General features: G+C 40.9%; 1 protein-coding gene across 3 annotated transcripts in view; it reads left to right on the top strand.

The window, feature by feature from the left end:
• The window catches only part of ANO10 (anoctamin 10), a 222,695-nt gene that overhangs the window by 87,314 nt on the left and 117,380 nt on the right, over window positions 1-18,001 (top strand). The window contains exon 12 of one of the 3 annotated variants that reach the window (XM_032409122.1): window positions 6,807-8,869. The exons of the other annotated variants lie outside the window; for them this stretch is intronic. Coding sequence (XP_032265013.1) covers window positions 6,807-6,827 — 21 coding nt within the window. The 3' untranslated portion in view covers window positions 6,828-8,869. Of the gene's footprint in view, window positions 1-6,806; window positions 8,870-18,001 lie in introns of those variants that run through there. 3 annotated transcript variants of the gene reach the window in all.

The following is an 18,001-nucleotide window of genomic DNA, read 5'->3' as shown; positions in this document are numbered from 1 at the left end:
TCTCTCATTATTTCAGTTGTATTATTTCTACGTTGTCAAAATATTCAGGATTTGCATGTATCTGTTTTAGTCCTAGGAAGCAGTTCAATCTCTCTGGTGCTTGCCATCTGTCACTCTGCCAGAGTTTCTCTGGTTACTAGCCTTTTTTTTTTTTTTTTCATGAAACTTGTTTTCTAGTACACTCTTTCTCCAACAATAATGGGCATATGAATCATTTGGACTTCTTGGGTAGCACCTAGATTCTCATCGCTTACATACTCCCAGATGATGCCATTACTGTGCCAATAAACCCTACTTTGAGTAGCAAAAGATTTCTCAAGAAGAATTAAGTTCTTGAATGTTTAAGACTATTCTTCTATAACATTAATATTTGAAGGACAACTTAGCTGTATAAAAAATATTTTGGTTCAGTTTTCTTAAAATTTCTTGAAAATGCTACTGCAATGTTGTCTTGGTTTACTGCTGTCAAACTTTGATGTCAGTCTGACTTTTCTCTTTTTATGAGTGACTCAGTCATTTTGCTTTGAGGCGCAGGGGTTATTGTTACTTTTTAAATTTATCTTTAAAATCTAATAGTTTTATAGGTAGGTATATGTCTCAGAGTTGACTGGTCCAGACCACAGATACACAGTAGGCCCTTTCAAATGTAGTTTTAGGTCTTCTTTTATTTCTGGAACATTTTCTTGAATTATAGTTTTAAATATTAATTGCGTTCTCTTGTTTTTTCTTCAAGGTCTTCAGTTGTATGTATGTTGGATCTTCTTTTCCTGTCTTCTGTATCAATCATTTTATTTCACTTTGACATCTCTTTTTTATTTTTGTCATCTTGGCTTTTCAGTCCTTTCTTTTATGTCCCTTATTTTCATTTCCATTATTCTCCCTTGGCTGTTTTGTGGTTTAATCTTCATTTCTAATATAATTTTGTCTTTTTCTTCAATTCTTTGCTGGGTTGTCACTCTCATTTCACATCTTCCTGTTTGTTGGTTTGTTTGATATTTCTGTTCTGAGTTTTAAATTTCTTACTTGGAGGTTTTCTTTCACATTTGCAAATGCTTACTTAAATTTAATTCAGGTTTGAATCTTGAGTTATAACTTTCATAACTTAATTCTAGGTTTAAATCTTGAGTTATAACTTTCATCTGGTTTCTATTTTGTTTTATTGGTTTTTTGATGATTTTTTTTTTATTTTGTTGGTGAGCAAACCACAAAACTGAAACCCCTTGATTTTTGATGTCTGTTTTATTCTCCTAGTAACTCTTTACAGATGTTATTGCTATTTTTCTGTTCATTTTGAAATGAATGATTTTCCTGGACTAGCTTTAGTATTTCAAGTTGGCAAGGGTAAGATTTACTCAGTGGTTTTCTTAGCTCCTTAGTTCATAGTGCTCCCTTCTTCTGGTATGGCAAAAATGCTGTATCTTTTTTTCCCTTTTTCTTTGGCTAAGCTTTTTTTTTTTTTTTTTTTTTACTGAGGTACAATTGACATATAACATTATATTAGTTTCAGGTGTATAGCATAATGATTTGATGTTGTGTATATTGTGAAATGATCACCACAATTAGTCCAGTTAATATCCAATACCATATAGTTACAAAAATTTTTTTCTCATGATGAGAACTTTGAGGATTGACTCTCTTAGCAGCTTTCAAATATTCAATACAGTATTAACTATAATCACGGTGCTATATGTTACATCCCAGTGACTTATTTATTTTATAATTGAAGGTTTGTACCTTTTGATGTCCTTACCCATTTCACAGGGACACTGAAGTTGGTTCCATATCTCAGCTGTTGTAAGTAATGCTGGGTGCATATGTCTTTCCAAATTAGTGTTTTCCTTTTCTTCAAATGAAAGAACAGAAGAAGAATTGCTGAATCATATGGTAGTTCTATTTTTAATTTTTTGAGGAACCTCCATCCTGTTTTCCACAGTGGCTTCACCAATTAACATTCCCACCAACAGTGCACAAGGGTTCGCTTTTCTCCGCATCCTCTCCAACACTTGTCATTTCTTGTCTCTTTAATAGTAGTCATTCGAACTGGTGTGAGCTAACATCTCATTGTGGTTTTGATTTGCAAAAAAATGCCATTTCTTTAATGATTACCTTCTTTGTGGTGAGAAGTGTGAGTATTGCTCTGGTTTGTGCAGGACCATAATTTCTACGTTTTACTTTCTTCTTTTCCATAATCACCAGCCTCCGTGAGATACCTGATCCTTCTGTGTAATTCTTCCCCCCAGAAATGTTGCCTTCCTGAGACTACAGTCACTGGTTCTGTTCATTTTCAAGCTCTGTCCTTTTGATTTTCCAGGAAACTTCTGATCCACCTATCCCAGACCTCTTTTCATTCGTTACTCACCATGGAAATTTCTTTTCCTGTGGATGATTTTATTTGTTGTCCAACACTCCTAGAGCTCTGTTTCCCTCTCTACTTTTTTTTTTTTCCCCCGAAGTTTCTGACTTGACTCTCCACATAGATACGAGTTCTAGAGCTGGTGTTACTGGATTGGGTGTTGATTTCCCTATTTTCATGTAACTTGAAGCTGATGGCATTCCCTATCTCCTAGTTAGGTTGTAGTCATGAATAATGGATACCTTCATTTGTTCTCTCCTTGTTGATCTGTTTTGTTGTGTTTGAGGATATATTGAGAGATTTGGAGTTAGGTAACTCCATTAACCTATAGAAACCCAGAATTCTGTAATAGTATTTTTATGTCTAGAAAAAGATGAGTTTATTTTGGTATTTTCAGGCAGTTTTAATATATGATACTTATTTATGAACTAAAGAAGAACACTTCATCTTCTGTTTAGCTTATACCATATTTTTTATTACTTGGATTATCATTATAATTATTCTACTTTATACCTAGTTCACTACAAAATTTATTCTTGTCAACATAATAGTAAACCTCTAATATATTATCTATAAGGGGCATGCTGGACATGTTGTAATATTTTCATTGGATAAGAGGCATTTTGAAATTCAGTTTTTATAAATACATAACCATTGACCAAAATGTGAAAACTTTCCCCAGAAACTCGTTATACATAAATCTGTGATTTAAGTCCTTTGTAACTTTGTCCCCACGCCAGCAAAGAGCAGCATAGTGTGTGTGTGTGTGTGTGTGTGTGTGTGTGTGTGTGTGTGTGATACCTGTTGTATTGCCAGGACGTACCAGCTGAAGTCAGTCAATTTTGAAATTATTTTAGACCCGAAGAGAATTTGAAGGGACCTCTACTGTTACTTCTTAAAGTAGGGCTGAAATAAGGACATAGGTGCTATATTCTGTAATATTTATAAGATATTTTAAGTGACCATTAAAAATATTTTAGGGAACTTGTTATTAAAGTGTCACCTACATAGAGATACTGGTCATGGGTGTCAAGCTCAATGAAGTTTCAAGAAGTGAACATATCCATAAGACATAGCACATTGTCCCAGAAGCCCCTTCTTGCCCTTCCAGTCAGTGTCAACCAAAAGTAACCATTTTCCTGACTTCTGTTGCGTCTTTTTAAAGTTTACATAGATTGTATCGTACACTATGCTCTCTGAATATATTTTTTCAGTGATCTCAGTCTGTTGAAATTTTTTCCCAACTGTGGTGCTTTTTAAACAGTTTTTTTCTCTGAGGTGTTAACTAATCATTTAGTATCGCTGTGTCGATGTGCACGCTGACAGTGGGCTGCAGTACTACATAGACGCACTGTTTCCGGCATTATGAAGTGATCATAAATAGTACATCTCTAAGTCCAGTGAGGAGATTCTCAAGACGATGGCTAATTAGAGAGATTAATAAAATATGGATATATTTAAAGATGTGGTGACAGAACAGGACAATTAGTATGTTGCTAATTCTGAAAGTGAGTCTAAAATGAGAAACATAATTCTGCGGTCCATATGCTAGTCATACCCCTGACTAAAGACATAAGTTGGCAGCCTTTTTTAAGCTTCCTCATTTTCATCATTTGATTGGTTTTCGTTCCCTCAATGTGCTGATTTCAGTGACTTTTTTACTTAATACTTTCTAAGTATATTATGTGATTATGCTGGAGTACATTGAATGTTGTCATTTGGAAATGGACGCGATCGCTCTGTTGCAAAACAAACAAACAGATCCAGAGCAGAGAGATGATGCTGGCACGTTATTGCGGCAGCAGATCCTTGGATTTGGTGGGATTGCTTCCCAGAAAACCTGAGCTTTGAAGTGACCAGTCTCCATTAGATTCCTCATAAATTGCTAGCATTTTGATACTGAAAACAGAAGAAGAGTTTGCCGTGGAGAGGAGCAAATTTGGAAACTGGGCCTCTGCTGGTCCTAACTGCATCAGCCTCCCCCCACCCCCCATCCCCATCACTCAGGTTTATTTTAGAAATTAGGAAAAGGAGCAAAGAGAGACAAAGCATCTTTCTCTACTTGACAATTCTACTCCCTTACGTTGCTTCCTCCTTGCTGAATGTGGCCAGAGTGTTATGTGGTGTTGGAGAAGGGAAGTGCACTGGCCTCTACCCCCGGTTTGAGTGTGGTGCCCCTCCCCTCCCCCAGGCACGTTCACCTAACAGATACTTGGGGACTGACTGTACCTTGTTCTGGGTCCTGAGCAGAAGCAGGCTTCGTCCCTGGCCTCTTGGAGCTTTATCTAGCGTGGACACAGAGCACCAACTCGTCACACAGAGAGAGAGAAAATGGCTGGAGTGTATGGAAGAACTCAGCCTCCTCAGGAGTCAGAGAGGAGGTATTTTTGAGGAGTGACCATTGTCATGGATCCTGGAGTGAGGGGCTAGGGACAGGACACTTTGGGCAGGGAGGAAGGTGGTCCTGCTGAAGGAGCGTGGAGTCTCTGGGGCAATTCTCTCCTTGGAAGCCTTCAGGCTCTCCGCCGTTTTCAGCATTGAAATCCAGACTGAGTTTTGCAGTCCATTTGTGAAATCATGCAGCTCTTCCCCACTGTCCTCCTTCCCACACTTTAATAATACCCAGCTCCTTGATGCTTCTCCAAAGGACTGAGCTCTTGCTTGCTTGCTTGGTAATTTAGGTGTACTGCTTCCTCTGCTGAGAACCCTTGTCAGGCATATTTAGCTTGAATTGCTAATTTGCAAATTGGTTTGCCTAAAGTGTACATGGTGCAGTGAACGTGAGTCATTCTTTTTGATCTTTGAGCATCTGAGCCCCCTTTTGTGTCCACAGAATCTCTGACCTTGTAAGGCAGAGTCCACCCCACCCCTCAGCGCCCCAGAAGCAGGCACTGCCAGGTGCTCCCTCCCTAGCCTCCCTTGCTTCTGGGGCATGGACATGGGCACATGATCTATATTCCGGCCACCATAACCTTGCCGCTGCAAACTTTGAACTGGCAGCTAGTGGTCCCAGCAAGGTGGTGCTGTGCAGAACCTACTCTGGTGAGGGATGCTGTGGCAGGGGCTGTTGTCAGGGGTGTCAGCTCTCTGTCTTGTGGCTGTGGCCCTGGCATCCTTACGAGATAAACTCTGTGCTTCCTGGCTGGGTGACTGCTAAGCCTGGTTCTTTAGACCTTTTAGAGGGTGTGCAAACTGCCTGATTTCCTCTTAACAAACCCCTTCTTTGTCCAGGTAAAACAGAAGTGGTGTTGGTAGCTTGCAAAGAAGAACGCTGCTTGACTCAAGGAGATTCTAGCATCAGTACTTTCAAGGGCAGAGGGAAGAATGTAATTATCCATGTAACTGCAGTGACATACCCCTAAGGCATAAGAATTGTGTAAGGGCTCTTAGCTTGCACATAAGTGAGTAGTCACAATACTCATCAAGAGGAGCTTGTGCTATGAATCGAGTCACAAAGCTTTCCTGAGAAAAGAACACCAAAACATTGCTATGATAGTAAAGATGGTAAAAATGTGGGTGTAGTAATAGCTGTGGGCCTTTTATTACATTTTCTGTTGTTGGTAAAATATAAACAACAAAATTTGCCCTTTTGACCCCTTTAAGTGTACAGTGCAGTGAGATTAATTGCATTCACTGTGTCGCACAGCCATCACCATTAAGCATGAACTCCCCAGACCCCTCTCACCCAATCCCTCCTAACCTCTATTTTCTGTCTCTGTGAAGTTGCCTATTCTAGATGTCTCATATAAGTGATTCATAGAATTGTTTGTCCTTTTGCGTCTGGCCGCCTTCACTTACCATAGTGTTTTCGAGGATCATCCATGTTGTAGCATGTGTCAGAACTTCGTTTCTTTTTATAAATCTGAATGATATTGCATTGTATGGATAGACCACGTTTTGTTTATCCATTTATATGTTGATGGACATTTGGTTGTTTCCACCATTTGGCTATTTTAATATCATTGTAAATAATGCTACAGTGAACATTGGCATTCAGGATCGTGGGACTTAATTTGCTTATCCATCTAAGTCAGTGGGGGGAAGAATAGTCTTTTCAACGAATAGTGCTGGGACAACTGAATATCCACATGGAAAAGAATGAAGTTTGACTCCCCACACCATGTACAAAAATCACCTCAAGATGGATCAGTGACCTAAATGTAAGACCTGAGTTCGAGGTGGGTGCAAGGGAGGGACATGCAGGTTGGCGAGAGGGAGGGTTTTATGGACCAGGCCTGGAACGTCATTTCTATTCATGTTCTGCTGTCTATGGAAATCATCCACAGCCATTGGGAGATCATGTGGCCACTGGGAGCCTGGGGAAATGTGTTCCAGCTCTGTGTCCAAAAGAAAGAAAAAATTTATTTAGGTGAATAGCTGGCATCTTTGCTACCAGGAGGTTGCCATTGGTTATTCTGGGCCTTTGCAGTTCTGAAATTCTGTTCTTTACTAGCTCTTCCTCGTTGAGTCCTGAGAACTGTGAAGAAGTGGACATAGAAAAAAGAGGAAAGTTCAGCCAGCAAAGTTTTTCACAGCAATCCTGTTTGCAAAAAATATATTCTGTGGTCTTGTAAACCTACCTGTTTGCCAAGGCATGATATGATGCTGGCTTGAAACCATGATGATCTCCACTCATTTCTGGCCTGTTTCCATGAGTGCTGAAAAGGTAATCATTGTCCTCAATTGTGCTATCGAAGCTACATGAAGCTTTTGAAGATGAATGAACACTTCTTCATAGGAAACAAACAAACCAGGAGTGGCTCAGAGTGAAAACCAAATGTGTGCATTAGATTGCATGCATCAAAGATCCTCTGGAATGGCTGTCAGAAAGTTGGACATCTCTTCTTTGGGAATAGAGGGTCCACACCTCAGTGGCAGGATCGTGGGACTTAATTTGCTTATCCGTCTAAGTCAGAGTCCTTCGAGGGCATCTGTTTGGTGAGTTTGGTATATATACTGTCAATTGAAGAAGAAATCATACTCCAGCTTTGAGCTTGTAATCTAATTATAATGCGCTGTGTGGATATGATTGCAGAGACTGAAGGAAGAGCAAAAGAGAAACAGAATACAAGAGGCATTATAAACAAGGCACAGTGCTATTCATTTTTAAGAACCTGCATTCTGCAAGTGTCTTGAGGGATCTTGGCTTAGATATATGATAGAATCCTGAGCTTCTCTGTTATTTCCCTCACCCCATAGCATATGTCTGGTTTCAAATGTGTTTAATATTCATGCCTTTATTTTGACTTTTATGCCTAAGCTAAATGTTGCATTTAAAAAAAAAAAAACTGTCACAGAAAGACTATAAACTAGTACTGGTTGAAGCGTGGTCTGCAGACTGCTGTTAGTCCACAAAGTGTTTGATACTGGTCAACAGTGAGATTAGCACGGAAGCAGGGCGTGTTTCGAAATGTCTAAGGCAGTTTGACATTGCTGTGACATTTAAGCATGTGGTCAGTGGTCTCGTGTTGTTGAACAAGGTATAGACCAAGCAGAGTAGTGTGTGACTTGCGTGTTGTGCAAGCTCATTTTAGTCACCTGTGGTATGTATTAGTCTGCTTTGATTGCATAACAAAATACCACAGACTGCGTGGCTGTTGAAACAACAGAAAGTAGTTCTCACAGTTCTGGAGGCTGGAGGTTCAAGACCAGGGTGTCAGCAGGGAAGATTGCATTCGGAGGCCTCTTCCCTTGACTTGTAGGTGGCCGCCATCTTGCTGTGTGCTCACATGACCTCTTCTTCATGTACTTTCAGAGGAAGGGGGAGAGAGAGAGAGCTCTTTGGGAGCTCTTATAAGGACATTAGTCCTGTCACATCAGGGCCCCACCGTTATGGCCTCATTTAATCCTAATTATGCCTTGGTCAACCCTGTCTCCAAGTTATAGCCACAGTGGGGGTTAGGGCCTCAACATATGAATTTGGGTAATACACAATTCCATTCACAGTAGGGCCATAGGTAGGTCCATAATGGACTAGGAATTTAAAACATTGGCCCTTCACCACAGATAGTTTGAGAAGCTGTGCTGTAGACATAAATGGGGCTAATTAACTTAATTACAAGTAACTATTACTAATATCGAAGCAGGAAACAATTTGCTATAGGTTTTTAACGTTTGAATATTTTTGAAGTTTATGTATCTTGATTTTCAATAAAATTGTTTGTGTGAAATGTTGACCCTTTGGATGAGATTAGATTAAAGACTAGAAAAGGTGTATTGGGTGGTTAATTCCTAAAGAGGCCTGGGCATAAGCTGGATGTAATTACTGTATGGTTGCTGCTCTTTAGAGTAGCTGTCTTGTCTGTGCAGCGGACTCATAAATCTGTGTCTCCGTCTGCTGGCTCTGCCTTTCTAGCTGCCTGAGGACACCTCCCCATGGCCATTCTGTAGGCACCCCACCTCAGCCACTCAGAAGAGAGCACAGCATCCTCCCAGCGACCCCACTCTTGTGCTTCCTCCTTTCTCTGGTTTTCTATCACAACACATGGGATCACTGTCTTCGTGGTAACTCACTTTGAAACCATGGACCATGTTTGCTTTTCTCTTTACCTTTAGAGATTTCTTTTTTCTCCCACCTGCTGATTCTGCCGCTAGAATGCCTCCTCCAGCCTCCTTCCTGAGGTGCCGTCCACCTTGCACCAGGGCCCCTCTTGTCATGCCTCGTTGGAATATTTCAGTGGGCTCCTTACTGTTCTCCTTGACTTCGGTTTCTTCCTCTACCATCCAATATTTGTAACACACAGTTCTAGCCATCTTGCTTGTGATCTGAAAAGCCTTTGGTTGTTCCCCTTTTCATAAGATAAAGTCCATCATCCTTAGCAAGGGACTTAAGATCCTCTGTGATCTGCCTCTTAGCTGTCTCTCCTCCCCTCCCCCACCCTCCCCCGCCCTCCCCCGCTCCTTTCACCAGCCCTGGCGCACCGTGGTGTCTGTGTCTGCCTGGAGTTTCCTTAGTCCTCGAATTTTCGCCCATCCAACTGCTACTATCAGAGGACCCCCTGTCCTTCAGGGACCAGTTCAGACATCACCTTTCCCTGGTCTCCCTATTTAGGATTAATGATTAATTACTGTGCTTCCATAACGTGTTCTGGTGTCATACCGTGTTTCCCGTGTATTCTCTCTCCTCTGACTAGTGTTGGCATGGTAGCCTTTTTTTTTTAAACATCCTTCTCCTAACCTATTTGTGTCTATATATTTTAAGGATTTTTTTAGGCAGCATGTGATTAGGTCTTACTGGTTTTTTTTTAAATTCTTTATTTAAATTCAATTTAGTTAACATATAGTGTAGTATTAGTTTCAGAGGTAGAGTTTAGTGATTCATCAGTTGCATAGAACACCCAGTGCTCATTCCATCAAGTGCCCTCCTTAAAGCCCATCACCCAGTTACCCCATCCCCACACCAACCTCCTCTCCAGCAACCCTCTGCTTGTTTCCTAGCATTCAGGAAAAATAAAATAGGTCTTACTGTTTTATCCAGTTTGACAATCTCTGCCTTTTCTTTGGGGTTTTATGGCATTTATATTTAACCTGGTTATTGGTGTGGTTAGATTTAAGTTACCTCTCGCTCTTTGTCCCCTTTTCTGCCATCTAATGGATTCCTAGAAGTTTGTGTGGATGTGTGTGACTCCACCATCAGGGGCTCCAGCCCTTCCAGCCCCCCCCCCCCTCCTCCCAGCTCACAGCCTGGGTCATCCTTTAAGGACAGTACAGTTGGAGCTTGTGACCCCTGAGTTTATGTGACAAGGCTATGTGCTGCTCGACAGTTTGGCCCTTGTACCAGGGACCTCTGCAGGCACAGATTTAACCTCACACTGAAGAGCCCCTCTACTGTGCGAGTGCTTTCTGAGCTCCAGAGAAGCTGACAGCAGGCCTGTTCTTACGGGACTGCACACGTGGGCCACTCTGATCCTCTCTGGAATCCGGGCCCATTCAGGGCACACATCCTAAAACTGAAAGTGGCGTGCTAAGGTGGCAGCGCAGAAATGAAGGGCAATGACAGTAGCACACATGAACCAAACCGGGCAGATATCCTCTGCCTGACTGTGTATTCACAGTCCTGATTTACATGTGAAGAAAGATGCTTAAGTTTATTTTACAAAAGATTATTTTCAGGCAGAGATAGAGATTGAATGTTAGACAGACATTAATTTAATATGGAAGAGCTTATGCAGACTCCACTCTCAGGCTAAATAGAATTGGAAATGTCATTCTAGAACTAGGACCTTATTAAAACATTTTTCTGAGATTTTGCAGATACTGTCAAGTCAATAAATTGATATATGTACTATATTTTGTAAATTTAAAAAAAATCTAATTTGTGTTACTAGAGCAGCAGTAAAAAAGCCAAATAACTATAATGTATAAATAAATTATGTTGGAAATATAATAACACTCACTTTTTTGTGCATATTGCACTCCATCATTTTATTGCCATTTTTTTTGCATTAACTGTCTTTGTATCACTTAAAGCTATAGTCTCTAAAAATGAAATAATTAAAGTGATCATGAAATTTTGAACATTGCTTATAAAAATTCACTAATTGGTCACATTAATCAAGCTATACTATTTTTGTTCATAACAATTTTAATTAAACCGTGAAATGGGATAACCATTAGGTAGTTAATTTTTGTCACCTTGAGAACAGTACCAAAACTAAATGTGATTGTCATACTTAACATACTATTATTTAAAAAGATAATTTTTTTCTCCAGTGTAGCTGGAAATATAAATAGTGTGCAGAATGTAAACTCGAGCTGACTTAGTAGGATTATTGGGGAGTTTTATGTAAATCTGGTGGGTTTAAACCATCAATTGAATCAACTATGGAAGCTTGCTCCCTTGTACAGTGACATATTCAGTTAGGTCCTAAAGACTTGGGAGAAGGTGCTTAATCAGACCATGGCAAAAATCACTTTATGATTTTTTTCATTGAAATTTTTATTGAGATAATCGTAGGTTCACATGCTTGTAAGCAAGCATGTGATCCCGTGTACCGTGTACCTTTTCCCCAGTTTCCTGCAATGGTAACATTTTCTAAAACTGTAGAGCCATGTCATAAATCCCGATATTGACATTGATACAATCCACTGATCTTGGTCAGATTTCCCCAGTTTTACTTGTGCTAGTGTGTGTGTGTGTGTGTGTGTGTGTGTGTGTGTGTGTGTGTAGGTGTGTGTTCGTTCTATATAATTTGATCACATGTGTAGGTTTGTGAGTTCACCATCATAGTCAGGATACAGAACAGCTCACCACCACAAGGATTCCTCTAGTCTTTTAATAACCCCACCTACCTCTGCCCCCTCCACCCCCACCCTCTGCATCTCTTACCCCTGGCAACCCCCAACTCTTCTCCATTTACAAAATTTTGTCTTTTAAAAAATGTCACATGAATGGGACGCCTAGGTGGCTCAGTCAGTTAAAGGTCTGACTCTTGCTTTTGGCTCAGGTCATGATCTCAGGGTCCTGGGATTGAGCCCTATGTTGGGCTCTGCGCTCAGTGGGGAGTCCTGCTTGAGGATTCCCTCTCCTTCTTCCTCTGCCCTACCCACTGCTCACATACATGCATGCTCTCTCTGTCCCTAAAATAAATAAATAAACCTTTTTTAAAAATGTGACATGAATAAGTCATGCAGTATATATATATCCTTTTAAGATTGGCCTTTTTTCCCTCAGCCCAGTTCCCTGGAGATTAATCCAAGTTATTGTTTATATCCGTAGCTTGTTCCTTTTTATTGTTGAGTAGTATTCTGTGCTGTGAATGTACCACAGTTTGTTGAACCATTCAGCAATTGAAGAACATCTTGGCTGATCCCAGTTTGGAGGCTATGAACATTTTTGAACAGGTTTTGTCTGAACTAAAGTTTTCATTTCTCTGGATAAATGTCCAAGAGTAACATCTATTTATGTGTTTAGTTTTATAAGAAATGGCCAAACTGTTTTTCAGGGTGCCTGCACCATTTTACATTCCTACCAGCAATGGATGAGTGAACCAGTTTCCACATTCTTGCCAGAATGGTGGTGTCACTAATCTTTATTTTAGCCATTCTGATGGGTTTGTATTAATATCTTCTTGTGATTTTAATTTGCCTTTTTCTTATGGGTAATGATGTTGGGCATCTTTTTAGGTGCCTATTTGTCATCTGTGTTTCCTCTTCAGTAAAATGTCCATTATTGTCTTTTGCCCATTTTCTTTTTTTTTTTTTTAAGATTTTATCCATTTATTAGAGAGGGGAGAGAGAGAGAGAGAAATGAGAGAGAGAGAGAGAGAGAGAGAACATGAGCAGGGGAAGGGGCAGAGGGAGAAGCAGGCTCCCCGCTGAGCAGGAAGCCTGATGTGGGACTCAATCCCAGAATCCTGAGATCATGACCTGAGCCGAAGGCAGACGCTTAACCCACTGAGCCAGTCAGGCACCCCTGCCTATTTTCTAACTTGATTTTTCTTTTTAGACAGTGAGTTTTTAAAATTCTTCATGTAATCTAGGTAGTAGTCCTTTGTTGGATATGTGGTTTGCAAATATTTTCCCCCAGTCTGTAGCTTCATGTAGCTTTTACAGAACAGAAATTTTTAGTTTGGATGAGGTCCTCTTCATGACTTTTAAAAGCTTGGTCTTTTTTAAAAAAATAGGGAGAAGTATCTTCAATAGAATTAGAACATTTTTCAAATTAATTTTACTCCTTTTTTATTCGCTTCCTACTTTCCCCCACTTTTGCTCTCTCTTTAGCCTCATAAACTTTTTCTTTTTTTTTTAAACTTTTTCTTGATTGTAAAAAATACTGTAAATTATTCAAACCATAATTTATTTCAAATGTTCTTAAATAAGTACGTTTATACTTTTCTCCTACACTTTACAGACATCTAGAACATTTCCTCTTTATTTGACCACATTATTTGTAAGCATTTGTTGGGATTGTTTATTTATTCACATGTTAACTGTAGGATCTTACCTTTCTTTTCAAAACCAGTCCCATGTGCTGGTAGCACTTCATTTTTATCACAGTTAATAGTGACAGAGTGGCTCCCTAGAGCCTATAAAGAACATTCCTAAGTTTAAGATTCATTGTCTCTACTTATTTAAAGGCTCCCACCATCTGTGGGGATCTAGAGACATGCCTTTCCTTTTTTCTTTTTTTTTTTTTGTAAGATTTTATTTATTTCAGAGGGAGAGAAAGAGAACACACACAAGCATGAGCAGGGGGTGGGGCAGAGGGAGAAACAGACTCCCTGCTGAGCAGGGAGCCCGATACGGGGCTCAATCCCAGGACCCTGAGATCATGACCTGAGCCCAAGGCAGACGCTTAACCAACTGAGCCACGAGGCGCCCCGAGACATGCCCTTCCAGAGTGGTCCAGTCACTCAGTCACCAGTGACTTTTTTTTTATGAAACTAGATGAGTTCTAGAGTCTTCCAGTAAATAGGAATTATAACTCATTCAGTTAATTCAATAACGATTTGTTAGCACATACTCCGTGCCAGACGCTTTTCTTGGCAATGATGATACAGCAGCAAGCAAAAAGAACAAAAAACTCTGCCCTCATGTGGTATGTATTTGAGGGGAGAAGGTAGATAATGAGTAAGATAAGTAAATGTTTAGTATGTGTAAGTGGTAAGTGCTAAGGGGAAAAATACGGTGAGGAAGGGAGATGGGTAGTGTCCTGATGGGATAGTGAGAAGGCTTCCCAGAGAGAGTAACACTGAGTCAGGACCTGGATGGAGTCAGCCCCTGCGGTGGGCCTGGGCCCGGTGTGTTCAAGAAGAGGGAGGAGGCTCACGGCACCGCACTGGAGTGAGCGAGGGAAAGGGGAGATGAGTCAGACATACAACAGGGGGAATGGGAAGGCAGCTCGCTACGGGCTTTTTCGGGCATGGGCATGGGATGTGGGAGTCACTGGAGGTTCTGAGCAGAGGAGGGTGGTCGAAAGTACATGGTAGTGGGGCCACTCTGGCTGCTGTGGTGACACACACTGGAGGGGATGGGGCAGAAAGAGCAGCTGAGAGGCCACGGCAGTGATCTGGGACAGTGGTGGCAGTGTCCTCCACCAGGCCAGTAAGTGTGGAGGCAGTAGGAGGGGTTGGGTTCCGCGTATATTCTCAAGGCAGAATCAGAAGGATTTGATAATAGCTTGCAGGTAGGATGGGACAAAAGCGGGCCATCAAGGATGATGGAGCCATTATTTCTGAGATAAGGATATCATAAATGAGTTGTGGCAAGTAAGGTCTAGATAATAGTGTAAGAGCATTAGATCTTCTTAAGTTGATGATTAGCAAGCATACACAAAGTGTAATAAAGTATGCTCATTTTCTTTTTTTTTTTTTTTTAAGGTTTTATTTATTTGACAGAGAGAAAGACAGCCAGAGAGGGAACACAAGCAGGGGGAGTGGGAGAGGGAGAAGCAGGCTTCACGCGGAGCAGGGAGCCTGATGCGGGGCTCAATCCCAGGACCCTGGGATCATGACCTGAGCCGAAGGCAGACGCTTAACGACTGAGCCACCCAGGCGCCCCAAGTATGCTCATTTTCAATTGTAGTTTTACAGGAACACTATATCTTAAACATATTCATCATAAAAATTTTTGGATGGAATGTTTTTTTTTAATTATTTACATCTTAAAATCTTTACGTTTTTTAGCTCTTCCTGAGAGACAAGGTACACCTATCTGTGCTGCACATTGAAATGTAAAATTCATTTGTTCTGCAAGTTCTTTTCTCCCTTATTTTGCATACTCCTAATATCCTGACCCTCTGGGGGAAGAAGAAAGGTATGACCTCTGCCCTGAGGCACCATACTATTTTGTTAAATGTAAATCAAAGATGTGAAAACTGCAGAATAGTGACCAGATTGAAACAAAGTCCACTGGCTGACAGCTTTGGCTTCTTGACATACTCCTCTGGAATAGCTGTCACAAAATAACAGTGTTTTAGTTCTACGATCTGAAAGATGGCATGAAAAGAGCATGTGAAGATGTTGAGATACCTCACCCTGATGAGTAAGAAAGCCAGTCTGAGGTTTTGAAGAACACCTCAGATAAAGGGTTTTGACGTAGCATAATTTGGGGCTTCACTGGAACCTGGGTAAAGCCCTGGGGATGATGACATCTTATGAAAACCACATGCCCTTCAGTCAGTCCACGAGTGAAATCTGTCAAGGGAATCAAGCCTGGAGGCAGTCCCTGGGCTCAGCAGGGAAAATGCTCTTATAATTAAAGCAACTTTAATTTGAATCTGATTTCCCCATAGCAAAAGCAGTGTGAGAGAGAATTTTATTCTGACCAGAGATCCAATGTTCAACATTTTGTAGAAATTACCAGGCATACTGGATTTAACTGTATTTATTTTCAACTATACATGGCGTGCTAGTCAGAATACAACTTAGACAGTATTAAGAAACGCAGTTTGCAGTCATGGAATTGTATTTACGCTGACACCATCTCCTGTACCAGAAAGCTGCTTTTGTTTTCCTTTATCCTCAGTTTTACTAGAGCAGATCAGAGAAACTGCTGTTGTACTTGAGAATTCAGGAGAATTTCATCGGATTTTCAAACCATCTTTGAAAGAGACTTTGGACTAGTTGGTAATTTTTTGAGAAACTGACTCAAGAATGATGTTCTGAAAAGACTTTCTCCTGTAAACGAAGTGAGCCAACCTTTTAAATACCTCCCTTCGCAATGGCAGAAAAAATAGACCATCACAGCCATAGCGCTAATCACTGAGGTAGCAATTACGCGTCCCATCTGCTTCATAATTGTTATTTACACTTCTTAGTGGAGGTGTAGTTCATGCTTTTTCTTTGGTTCCTCTGCCTTTGGCCTTTTCGTTTGTTTGTATTGATTGTGCTCACCTGGAGCTCCCCAGCACTTTATTGCACCATGATGTAGCAAGACCCTGAGCTTCAGTGCAAACCGTACTCGGGGTCGCTACGCAGTAAAAAAATTCCTTCCTTCTCAGCTGTGACACCGCTTCACTAGAGTGCAGTGTTTAGTAGGATGCATTACTGGGCAGCATTGAAAAATTCAGTCAGAGCAGCCGCAGGGGCCTGCAGAGTTCAGCTGGGATTGGCCTCAAGTCTGTTAGAAACTAGTCCTTTTTAATTTCTTCAGAGACGATTGTGTAGCCACCTGAGAAAATGAACTCTTTTTTTCATATTTTTATTTAAGTTGTAGGTAGTTAATATACAGTGTACTATTGGTTTCCGGAGTAGAATTTAGTGCCTCATCAGTTACATACAACACCCAGTGCTTATCACCACAAGTGCCCTCCTGAATGCCCATCACTCAGTGGCCCCACCCCCCCCCCCCCCCCCCAGCAACCCTGTTTGAACTTTTTTAATGTTGTGGTCGCAGCTCATTTCCCTTGGCCTGATGCCAGTCTTTTTTCCCCCAGTCTCCCTGCATCACGTGGCCTAGCTCAGTCTGTCCCCATCCCATCACTCCCTGCTGCTTACATTGACCTTGAAGGGGCAGAGAAACTTGCTGTGTGACTTGGGAGCCATCACATTTGATCTCTGGGCTTACCCCTACTGGGATGAAATTTGTGGTGCACTATTTGTAAGATGTGGATTTCCCCACAGGAAAAGGACTGGATGATACAAAAAAATAAAAATAAATGATCAAAAAAAAAAAAAGTAGAAACTTCCTCTAGTATCTGAGGGTATTTAAACCACTAGAGGGAGCTCACATTGTTCTGATTTCTAAACTATAATGTTTTAACAGCTCGATTTTATTGGCTGTAGAAAAGGTTACTATCCACCAATGATTTACGCATGCATAGTTTCAGTGATCTCCATCCATTTGCTTTTAAGTTGGAAATGGGAGACCACCAGGTCCAGACCATTGTCTACATGGGTGATCTTGTACTCCATGTCACAGAACGTGGTGTGGGCCAAGTGATTGAGCAAGGACCTTGCTATGGCTCCAGGGTCCCAGACATCCCCCCCCCCCCCCCCGCCGCTTCACTTCCCCTCTCACCCCCTTCCTCCCAATAACCCCTGCAGATTTAGTCCCATTCAGCAGAATGTCAGTCATGTTATGCTGGGCTCTGGGCAGCTGTGAATAATACAGCTGTCCTTCTTATTCAGGTAAGACTCTCAGGCTCACGAGCACCCAGGTAGCGTGTGTCATGGCCACTTTCCACCTTTCTTCCCTTGGCCTCCGCCTGGGGGACTGTGTCCCAGTGATTTCTCCGGTCCCTTCACCCCTTCAGATTCTCCAGGTTTCCTGTCTTTCCATTAATAGAGTTCTCTTAGTGTTTTATTGTCTGCGGGTGGCCTTGTGCATACAAAGGATTACTCAAAATTACTTGCTTTTTAATATACAGGTAATTAAAACTGTGAATATGAAAAAACAGTGTTTCTTATGCTCAACTTATAAAGCTTTGTTTTATTTGTAAATCTAGTAAATTTTACATGAAAATCACAATTGCTTTCATGTATATTCTGAATAATATTCAGTAAACTTATAAACAAACACATTAGGATTCCTTAAACTATTAACTGCCACACAAAATTAGTTAATTAAGTTAAACTTTATTTGCAGACTTTATCTGACTCAAACACGTCAAGCTTGGCAAAGCACAAGCGAACTTCTCTGAGCAATAAGCAACTCAGATCAAATACATCTAACTCATAAAAGTAGGTTAGAGTCTTAAGCATTTCA

The sequence above is a fragment of the Phoca vitulina genome, unplaced genomic scaffold (assembly GCF_004348235.1).
Source record: "Phoca vitulina isolate PV1807 unplaced genomic scaffold, GSC_HSeal_1.0 scaffold10, whole genome shotgun sequence".
Classification (NCBI taxonomy): Eukaryota; Metazoa; Chordata; class Mammalia; order Carnivora; family Phocidae; genus Phoca; species Phoca vitulina.
This window is presented reverse-complemented; position numbering and strand designations above follow the sequence as displayed.